At 36.4% G+C, this 10,343-nt stretch overlaps 1 protein-coding gene across 1 annotated transcript; it reads left to right on the forward strand.

Moving 5' to 3' along the window:
• Window positions 1–2,408: 2,408 nt before the first annotated feature.
• On the forward strand, window positions 2,409–10,303 carry CBG19763 (the record flags this gene model as incomplete). The annotated part of the gene is given in 10 exon segments (XM_045241589.1): window positions 2,409–2,839; window positions 3,900–3,979; window positions 4,117–4,251; window positions 8,023–8,095; window positions 8,115–8,116; window positions 8,349–8,443; window positions 9,095–9,264; window positions 9,321–9,656; window positions 9,700–9,967; window positions 10,016–10,303. The coding sequence occupies 10 exon segments, from the start codon at window positions 2,409–2,411 to the stop codon at window positions 10,301–10,303; spliced, it is 1,878 nt and encodes a 625-aa protein (XP_045096865.1).
• Window positions 10,304–10,343: the final 40 nt, after the last annotated feature.

The following is a 10,343-nucleotide window of genomic DNA, read 5'->3' on the forward strand; positions in this document are numbered from 1 at the left end:
GAAACGGGGCAGGAGAGAAAAATGTATGGGATTTCTTAATTAGGGAAGAAGACAAGACGAAAATATGAGAATCATATTTTACGGAAAATCTAGAAAATTAGAGATTTCTTGCGGCTAGAAGGGGGTTGGGCTTTTCAATAATTTTTTAAACTTAAAAAATTTCTGAAAAATGGGCGGAGCCTCAAATTTCAACATTTTTTGAATTATCGAAAAAAGCTTATTTTTTCAGAAAATTGAAAAATATCGAATTTTTGAAAAAACAAATTTTGAGTTTAAAAAAAGGGCGGAGCCTAATTAGACAGTTCTAAAAAGGATAGTTTCTGAAGCTCGAAAAATTCCATTCTCAAGAATTTCAAAAAAAGTGGGCGGAGCCAAAACTTAAAGATGCTTTACAGAAATTGAAAAAAGCTTTTTTTTCCCGAAAACTATTAAAATTTTGCGAATTTTTGAAAAGACCGATTTCCCCCTTTAAAGAAGCCAGAAATTGCTTTTTCTGAAAAAATTAGAAAGCAACTTTTCTCAACTTTAAAAGCTTCTATTTTTCTGGTTTTATTCGAAACATCGGCGAAAAAAATCTCCCGAGGCGCGCCAGCCTTTTTTGCCGCCTCTTTTTCAAATTCCCTAGAAACTACAAACTACACAATTTTTGCGCCACAGAAGAAAAAATGCATTTTTCAGACGTTTGTTGATTTTTGCATGAACACTTGATGGTGTGAAAATTGATGGAGAGAGAGAAAAAATCAAAAATCGTAAAGTTTTTTTTTTTGAGATGAATCATCGAAAAAGGAAAAACTGAACGAACACTGTCTCAGGGAAATTTTTGAAATTTTGAAAATTTAAAAACAAAATTTCAGGAAAATCAAATTTTCAGATTTTCAGAAGAATCTTTTTGAAAAGTTCCACGTTGCAAATTGAAGATTACTGTAGGTAGAGTAACCCTGAAAGGTTTCAGGCTAAAACAAAAGAACGGACATACAGACACACTTACAGAGTAAACAGGAAAGCAATGAAAACATTTTGTAGTTTGTCTTTTCTGTGTTTTCGAAGAAACCTGAAACTTAAAACGGCATGAAGGGGGATTATTTTTCACCTGTTTCAAGCTTTTCAAGTTTTTCAAAAAATTTTCACTTCCAAAAAAGTTGAAAAGTTGTCAAACAGCGAAAAGAAGAATGCTGCAAAATTTTAGATATTTTTCGAATTTTCTTAACAAATTGGATATTTTTGGAAAATTCAAAAATTAGTTTTTTTTTTAGTTTTTCAAAAATTCCTTATTTTTTCTGTTTGGGTTTTAAAAACTGGAAATTTTTAATTTTTCCAAGAATTCGAAAACATTTAATTTTCAGCCTAAAATCTGAAATTTTCCACAATTTTTCAGCTTTTCAGATTTTTCCACTTTTTCGAATAAATTCTCAATTTCCATTTTCAACCGCTTTGCAGTTACTGTAGAAGCTAAAAACCCTTCAAAACTACAGTATTCCCATTTTGCGTTAAAGTCAAATTACTGTGTTCCTCGCTAATAGAAGCCCACCCAAACTGGCAAAGTCGAGCTCAATTATCTCGATTCCTGTAAGAGATATCAAAAAGTGGTCAAATGAAAAAATGTTGCTGATTTTATGATAAACATTTGGCCAGTTAACAGATTTTTGTTATCTCTTACAGAAAATGAGATAATTCAGCTCAAATTTTAAAAAAATCCGCGCTTGCAGCAGCGGCTGCGGACATCTGAACTTTGAGGCATTCTATCTCAGTTCCTATCAGAGATATCAAAAAGTAGTAAACTGATGAAATATTTTTGATATTATGATAAACATTTTATCAGTTTACAAATTTTTGCTATCTCTCATAGGAGCCGAGATAATTGGCTCAAAGTAGACCATTTGGGCGGGCTGCTAAATACGGTAATAAGGCGCGAAATGAGTATAATGTCGTTGTTAAGCGATTTAAACACAAGTTCTGAATTTTTTTATTTAACGAATATTTATAAATGTTCCAACCCAAAAGAAAAAAGTATATTCATTGCTCCTCCATTCATTGCCCAACAAAAGACTATAATAGTATCTCCTCATGTATTTATATAACTAACACCCAAAAGAGAGCCTACAAAAAAACAACAACAACAACACTCAAAGCTTTTCCTTCTTCTTCTTCTTTCCCGAAAAAAAGCTCCTTTTTCTTCTTTTCCCTGAAGACGTGAGGAGCAGCGTCTCCAGAATCTTTGAAAGAGAGAGAGAGGAGCAGAGAAAAAGAGCATTTCTCTGGCTCGGACTGCTCTCTCTTTCTGAGCCCCCAACACACGCCCCATACTCTAGAGTCTCTCTTTTTCTCTTCTTCTTCTTTTTGCTCAGTTTTACCACCCCCCCCCCCCCCTCTCCTTCTTCTTCTTCTTCTTCCTCAGACACTCTGAATCGATGAGGCGTCCGACGACGACGTCGTCAAACCAATACAGAAGAATCATACCTTTTAATTCTTCTTCTTTATCTTCTATTCCTTGTTCTTATCTATTTCAATATTACTCGTTCCTAATTCTTATCATATTATGCTCTGCTAGGGGTACTGTCACTGAGGGCGGCCAACCCCTCACCGAATTGCTCAGCTCTCTCGATCAACCGTATCCTTGTGGACATGTGGTTGAGGCTGAGCACTTTTTGAGCACCGCCGTGGCTCTCAAATTCCCTCGGCTCATCCAACTAGCACATTTTTTTGCGAACCATTCTAAGAACTTTGATCCGCAGCTTCTGGATAAATCATCGTTCCTTCCGTATCCACCGTTTGAAGTCTCTTTCGCCAGGAGGACACATTTCTATGGTCTACAGTTGAATTGTACTGGAAACAACCATCGGTAAGCAGGGTGTAATTTTTTGAAATATTTTTTTTTAATTTTGAAAACTGTGTTAAACAAATGATTTAACTGTGTAGTTTGATTTGAGTAGATTGTTCCCATAATTTGAATTTTGAGAGTCTAATTTAGTCAAAATTTCAAAAAAAAACATTTTTTTGGAAATTTAGTTTTTCTCTAATTTTAAGCGATTTTCTGGATTTCCAGACTTCTAGTATTGATTTTTGGAGCATTTTCCATGATTATTATGTAGTCAAACCCTTGAAAAAGTGTTCCTGAAAATTTTTGACACCAAAAAAAATTTTTTAACCTAAAAAATTTTTTTTTTGAATCTCATAATTGCTTTTTTTTGACTAATTTTAAAATGTAAAATTGAGCCCATATAGCCTGGAAAATATAATTTTTGTTGTTTATAGTTTTTCTGATCCTGCAAATTGCAATTTCCGAAAAAAAAATTTTTTTGGTCAAAAATTTTTTTTCCACTTGTTTTTGAAATTTTCAGATTTTCTTGTCAAAATCTCAATTTTTGATGAATTTCAAATAGTTGGACTATCCCTTGATAGAAGCCTCTTTCATGAATTTCTTAAGTTTTCAGAATTGGAAAAAAATTATTTTAAAACTTTTTTTTGGATTTTTCCAAATTTTTCGAAATTCCGAAAGTTCTCTGGATTACTGTATCTCAATTTCTCATATTTCTAATTTTCTAAGTAACTCTGACTCATATCCCTATAATTATATTCTACAGTAACCCTCTCTCCCAAAACTGTCAACAACATTTTCCTAAAATTTTTGGCAATTAGGTTCTTCCATCTTGCCTCATCTATCAAAAATATAATTCCAGTCAATTTCCTACGAATACGGTATTTTTTTGCAAAAAAAATTTTGATCAGTTTTCTATGTTAGCCAAAAAGAAATTTCCATTTTATAATCTTTTATCATCCTGGGAGATAGAGGGGGATTAGATTAAGAAATAAAACAAGAAGGAAGAAAGAAAAACTAGAAAAAAAGGGATTCTAGGACTTTAGGAAGTGTCTAGCAAAATCTGAAAAGATAAAAAACCAAGTTTCCTCATAGAGGAGTTGAACTCGCGGAGAGTCGCACCAAAACGGCCAGCGTTAGCCAGTAGGCCACAGTGCCGCACCAGCCAAAGAGCTGTGGATGGCGTATATAAAGGAGGGGGAAAGCTCGCACGAGTGGGAAGCTCACTGGGGACCTGAATTCATAAAATATAAAAAAAATTTCCAAAAATTCTGAAAGTCAAAATTCTGAATTCGTTCCAGATGGCTTCCACGTCTCGTCTTTGTGTCTCACGACCCGAACAATGTCAATCGCAAAGCCTATCTCACCCTTCAACTCGACCAATTCGACGTGGATATGTGCTCCGCAGTGGATTGCCATACAAAAGTTAGTTTTTGGTGACCTAGGTTTTTCTAGGCCACGTCAGCTTTTGTTTGTCTCGAAGCCTTCTTAACTCTAATAAGTGGTCATTAGGCAAGAGCTGTGTCTCATATACCGCAAAAACAATTCCACGTCACTTTTCGAAAATCTGGCCTAGTAGTCCCCCAGAATTTCTAGGCCAACAAAGTTGTAGTAGGTCAAAAAAAATTGGCACCGTGGATGCCCCAAGGGACCACCATCCGAGATTGACACTTTGACGAGGGGCTTTTTTGCGTTTTTGGGGAAAAAATTTTTGCCTAGCTAGCAAAACTTTTCAAATCCCCGAGAAAAGCAATCGCGCTCCATTGAGAAAGATCAAATCAGGTGGCGTTTTTTGCTCTGCTCGTGGTTCCTCTCTCCCAAAAACACTAATTTACACCATGAACAAAACTATTACACAGTGTGTGGAAAAGATGTGTTTGTGTGTATGTGTATCTCGATTTGTTTGTTGATATCATGTCAGAAAATCAAAAGAAAAAATAAAAGAGAGAAATCTGAACAAAAATTGAGGTCCCAAACGATGTTTAAAAAAATAAAAGAGGTTTGACGCATGGTGGAGTCGAACCAGTAAGGGGTGTGGGAGGGTGGATTGCAAAACAGCAGCGCTAGCCACTGCGCCACACAAGTGTACACTTGTAATAGGTGCGTAAGGCATATAGAACAAAGGTGTGAAGCGGCAAGGAGCTGGGAAGCCCAAGGATGACGAGGGACATGAATAACAGTAACTGAAATTTGGAAAAATTCTGAAAAAACAAAAAAAACGAGAAAAGTCAATTTTTACTGAGGCTTAGCAGAAATTGTAGTTTGTAGTTTCTAAGCCTCAGTAAAAGCTGGAATGCTTTACTGAGGCTTACCCAATACAAACTACAAAAGCTACGTAGCCTCAGTAAAATTTCAAAGTGTCCTAACTCGGCTCATTTTCAAGCGTCTTCAACGATTATTGGCTCAAAATTCATGAAAATTTTCAGACACTACAAACTACAAAATTTTAATCTCTGAAAAATTTCATGAATTCTGAGCCAAAAATCGTTGAAAAAAATGAGCCGAGTTAGAACGCTTTTAAATTTTACTGAGGCTTAGGAAATTTGTAGTTTGTAGTTGCTAAGCCTCAGTGAACTAGATGCCGACAAATTGAGTTCCACTGAAGCTTAGACGCTTCTCTAGTTTGTAGTGAGTTTAGCCTCAGTAAATCATTCCAAGTTTTACTGAGGCTTAGAGGCTACAAACTACAAAACCCTCTAAGCCTCAGTAGAAACTTCAAATCCCTCTTTTTTTTAAGAGTCACGCCGGCAGGGAAAATCTTTTTCAATCCTCCCCCCTCCCTGGTGAATCAGCTGATGAATCAATAAAAATAAAAATTTATTAATGAGAAACGGTTTAAAAATAAAATCTTCCAAAAAACAAAAAGAAGTAGGGAATTAAATTGAAAGTTGACATTTTGAGAAAAGTGGATATGGCACAAAAATTAGATTCGTCTCCAAATTCTTCACAATTTCGTCTGATTGAAGCAAATCATGTTGGTTTGAATTCGTTCCGTTTTCAGAGTAATTCATTGTTCGAATCGAAATTCTTGATTCCTGATCAAAACTCGATGACTGAAAATGTATTTTTGAATTGCTTAAAAAATACATACTCACAAAATTGTCGATTTTTTTTGCAGATTACTGTGAAAAGTGAGTTCCGACTGTTTAAATTCGACTAGTTCAACTTCCGTTTGATCGAAATGAGAAGGAAATTTTATGTTGACAATCAAGAGTATCTGAAAAATCTGATAATTTATAGTTTTATGAAAAACGCACAATTTCAAACCTTCTCGATTATCTTTTTGTCGCAAGTTGGTTGAGAAGTTGAGAGAACCATATTTTCTAAAAATTGGAAAAATATTTGAGTATTGTAAGGAATTTCGGAGCTTCGCTTCCTCGCCGGCAGATGATTTTTCTTTCCCTACCATACCGGCATGACTCTCTATGTCGCCGGCGTGACTCGTTCTGGCCGGCAAGCAAAATTATCATGCCGAATCAGAAATTTTCATGCCGTCAATGGTTTTCCTCGCCGGCAGGACAGAAGCTTGTAAGCCTCAGTAAAACTTGATTTTTCGGTAGCCCTATTTACTGAGGCTTACAGACTACAAACAACAAAATCTTCTAAGCCTCAGTAAATCCAACACGCGCGTTTTACTGAGGCTTAGCAACTACAAACTACAAAGAAGTCTAAGCCTCAGTAAAATCTCAATGCGTTCTAACTCGCTTCGTTTACATCCGTTTTTCATGATTTTTAGCTCAAAATTTCTCTCTTTTTTTTGCTATTTTTTGCATTGTGTAGTTTGTAGTCTTGTATGAAGCCCCGAGTGTAAACATTTTCTCTTCCTGGTGACGTGGCACAAATTTCGTCTTTCTCTTCATCATCATCCGCTTGTCTGCGTCTCTCGCTCTCTCTCTCGTTTCCAGTCTAAAAACGGATAATGTGATGTGCTTGTGTGCTCTTTTTCTCTTCTTCTTCTTCTTCTTTTTGAAGGCTTCAGGATGAAAAAGAAGCACATACATAGGCATTCCCATTCCCGGGCGGTGCATTCATTCATTCATATATTGATATATTGGGGGAAAAAAAAGAGAATGCGATTTTTCGGCGGCGGAGAATTTTTCTTTTTCTTCTTCTTCTTTTTCCTTCTCTCCATCAATTTTGCCCCCCCCCCCCCCTTCTTCTTTCTTTGTGAGCTCATCTGAGCTCAGAGGAAAAGTGGGCGGAGCTTCGAGCGCACACACACACGCTTCAATGGTCCCCAGAAGGTCCTCCGTGCTCCGAAAAAAAAAGAAAAGAGAGAAAAAGAGACATTTGAAAAGAGAGAAAAAGGGAAAGGAATGGAGGAGTACATTGGGGCGCATTTGAGATTACGGTAATTTTGAAAATTGGGAAATTCGGTCACAATTAATTATTTTAAATTTAAAAAAGTACTAATTTATCGGGAATTCTAGGTTTAGAAAATGAAAAATTTTGTAAAAAAATTCAAATTTCAAACATTTTAGAAAAAACCAACTTCAAAATTTTTTAATTTTAAAAAAGATTTCAAGTCTCAAAATTTGAAAAATCCAAAATTTCAACATTTCAAAAAAATATTAACCAGCTAAAGCACACAGAAACCAGATACAATACTCCTTGCTAGAACTTCAGTAATCCTTTTCAGAATTTGAATGAAAAAAAAATTCAAAAAATTCCAGATTTTCAGAATCCGAAAAAATACAAAAATTCAAAATTTTCGAAAACTCAAAAAAATTCAAATTTCAGGGTTTTTTGAAAAATCCAGAAAATTTAAATTTTAAAATTTTCAGAAAACTCGAATTTCACTAAAAAAATGACCAGCTGAAAACACGGAAACCCGATACAGTACTCCTTCCTAGAACTACAGTAGTCCGTTAGAAAATGTTCTCTAGCTACAGTAATCCTTCTAAAATCTACAGTAGTCCTAAACAATCTACAGTATCCTTTCTGACTTGTTTTTTAGGTTCCTTCGAAATATCTGGGATAAAATTCAACAAAAATCTTTTTTAAAAAATTATGAAAAATTTATTTAGCTACAGTAATCCTTGGAAATCTACAGTAATCCTTCATTTCAAATAAATTATAGTTTTTTTTCAGATTTTTTCCAGGGTTTTCGTAATAAATTGAAAGACATGAAAAAAAATTTCAAAACTTTTTCTAGCTACAGTGACACTTGCAAGTCTACAGTAATCCTAATTTCTTGTTTTTTTCAGTGTACATGGACGGTGCACGGAGGTCTTCGAGTTTCAGCCAAAGCATGCTGCAATTCAGAAGACGTCGTTTTGTGTCGAACCGATGCGGAGAGAGGTTGGTTTTCAAGTACGTTTTCTCTTCTTTTTTTTTTCTTTGCCCCGCCCCTTTTTTACTAATTTTCGAATTTTTTGGTTTTTAACAAAAAAATTTTTTTCTGAATTTTTACTAACCTAAATAAAAATAACTGGAATGATTTGAAATGGATTGGAATGGTTTTTTCTTTTGCTTCTAGATTTTTTTTTTAATTTCAGTCAAAAAAATTTTTCCAGAATTTTTCATTTTTCAGGACGACACATGCTGCTAGCCTTCAATTCAATGTGTGCTCTCGTGTGTATCGGACTGATTCCAATAGTTTGTTATCAGAGAAAACGACAACATGAGGTAAGCGAGTTAGAACGCATTGAGATTTTACTGAGGCTTAGACTTCTTTGTAGTTTGTAGTTGCTAAGCCTCAGAAAAACGCGCGTGTTGGATTTACTGAGGCTTAGAAGATTTTGTTGTTTGTAGCCTGTAAGCCTCAGTAAAACTTGGAATGATTTACTGAGGCTAAACTCACTACAAACTAGAGAAGCGTCTAAGCTTCAGTGAAACTCAATTTGTCGGCATCTAGTTCACTGAGGCAAATTTTCATTAATTTTGAGACAAAACTCGTTGAAAACGCTTAAAAATGAGCCAAATTGGAACGCTTTGAAATTTTACTGAGGCTTATGAATTATGTAGTTTGTAGGCTAAGCCTCAGTAAACTAGCTGCCGACAGCCTAAGGTTTACTGAGGCTTAGAGGCTTCTGTAGTTTGTATTGTGTTTAGCCGCAGTAAACCATTCCAAGTATTACTGAGGCTTAGCCACTACAAACTACAATTTTTGCTAAGCCTCAGTAAAATAGATGTTTCAGTTTTTTTTTCGTTTTTCCGCAATACTTTCATGAACCACAATGTTGCTGCCTGTGAGCCACGTAGCTTTTTTAAACCAAAATGTTTGTAGTTTGTAGTTTGTAGCCAACAAAGTTTTTTAAAAATTGTCTGTTTTTGCAGGCACGTGGCTGGGCTCTGATGGAGCTGTTCCTGATCGGCGCCTCGATTCTCTACTCGGTCCTTTTTCTGGATATCGTCGCACCGCCCGAGTACGGTTGCTGCGTGGCAGTTTGGTTGAGGCAGATTGGATTCTCGATTTTTTATGGATCGATTGTTCTCAAGATTTATAGGTTGGTACTTGGATTTTCAGGAATTCAGAAATCCACGTGGCAAATTTTTTTTCCAGGAATCTTCAAGAATATCGAGTGCGGAAGGCGCAACATGTATCGGTTCGAGAGCAGGATATGCTGAAATATCTAGCTGCCATGTTGGCCCTAACCATCACTGGTCTGATGGCTTGGACCGTTGGCTCATGGGGAGACACTGCTCTTTGGAGGACTGCCTGGCCGCAGTGTCTTATGCAGGGATGGCATGTCATTTGGCATGGCTACGAACTGCTATTCCTGCTATATGCAGTCCGTTTGTGTTATAAAGCCAGGAATAGTGACTGGTTGGAGAGATGGCAGTTCACTGTGGCGGTATGCTTAGAAGCTGTCATTACATTGATGGCTAATTTGATTAGGTAAACCTATTTTTTGGATTTTAATTTTTAAGAAAATATTTAGGTACTCTATTCGAAATTCTGGACGGGCAGACACCCTATTCATAGTATCATTTGTGCACCTGCAATTGACAGTTTCGGTGAATATTGTGATTATTGTTGCTCCGAAATTCTACCTATCCAATGGAGAGCCCAGCCGACGATCGATGACACTGGGAGGACACTCGGGGCGGGCGCATCCGTCGCTGGCAAAACTCAGAGATAATATTCTGAACGGAACCATTGACTTTGCCGAAGTTCCGATCGTTGACATGAATCCAGAGGATATTCGAGTAAGGAAGTGACCCGATTTCCTGTTTTCTATTGTTTTTATTTTGCAGGCTGAGCTGAAGCGTGTCTACACGCAACTGCGAATGTACAAGTTGAAGAATTTGTATCAAGACAATCCGCACATTTCGAAGAAGCGGGGAGGGAAGAAATGGAGCGATAAGAATACCAAAGCGACGCGACGGATCTCGATACCGTCGTGTTCGCCACAAGCCAAACGGATAGAGGAGGACGAGAAGAGTGATCTGACAGTGGAGTCGTCGCCCCATAACATCTATTTGAGCAATTTCAAAGGAGCAAATGTGAATAACATTGAGCAACACAATTCAGTTCGGGTCTAGAAGCTCACTTATATTTCTTTCTGTGCACTTTTCATTGTTG

Source organism: Caenorhabditis briggsae, assembly GCF_000004555.2.
Source record: "Caenorhabditis briggsae complete genome, chrI, whole genome shotgun sequence".
Taxonomy (NCBI): Eukaryota; Metazoa; Nematoda; class Chromadorea; order Rhabditida; family Rhabditidae; genus Caenorhabditis; species Caenorhabditis briggsae.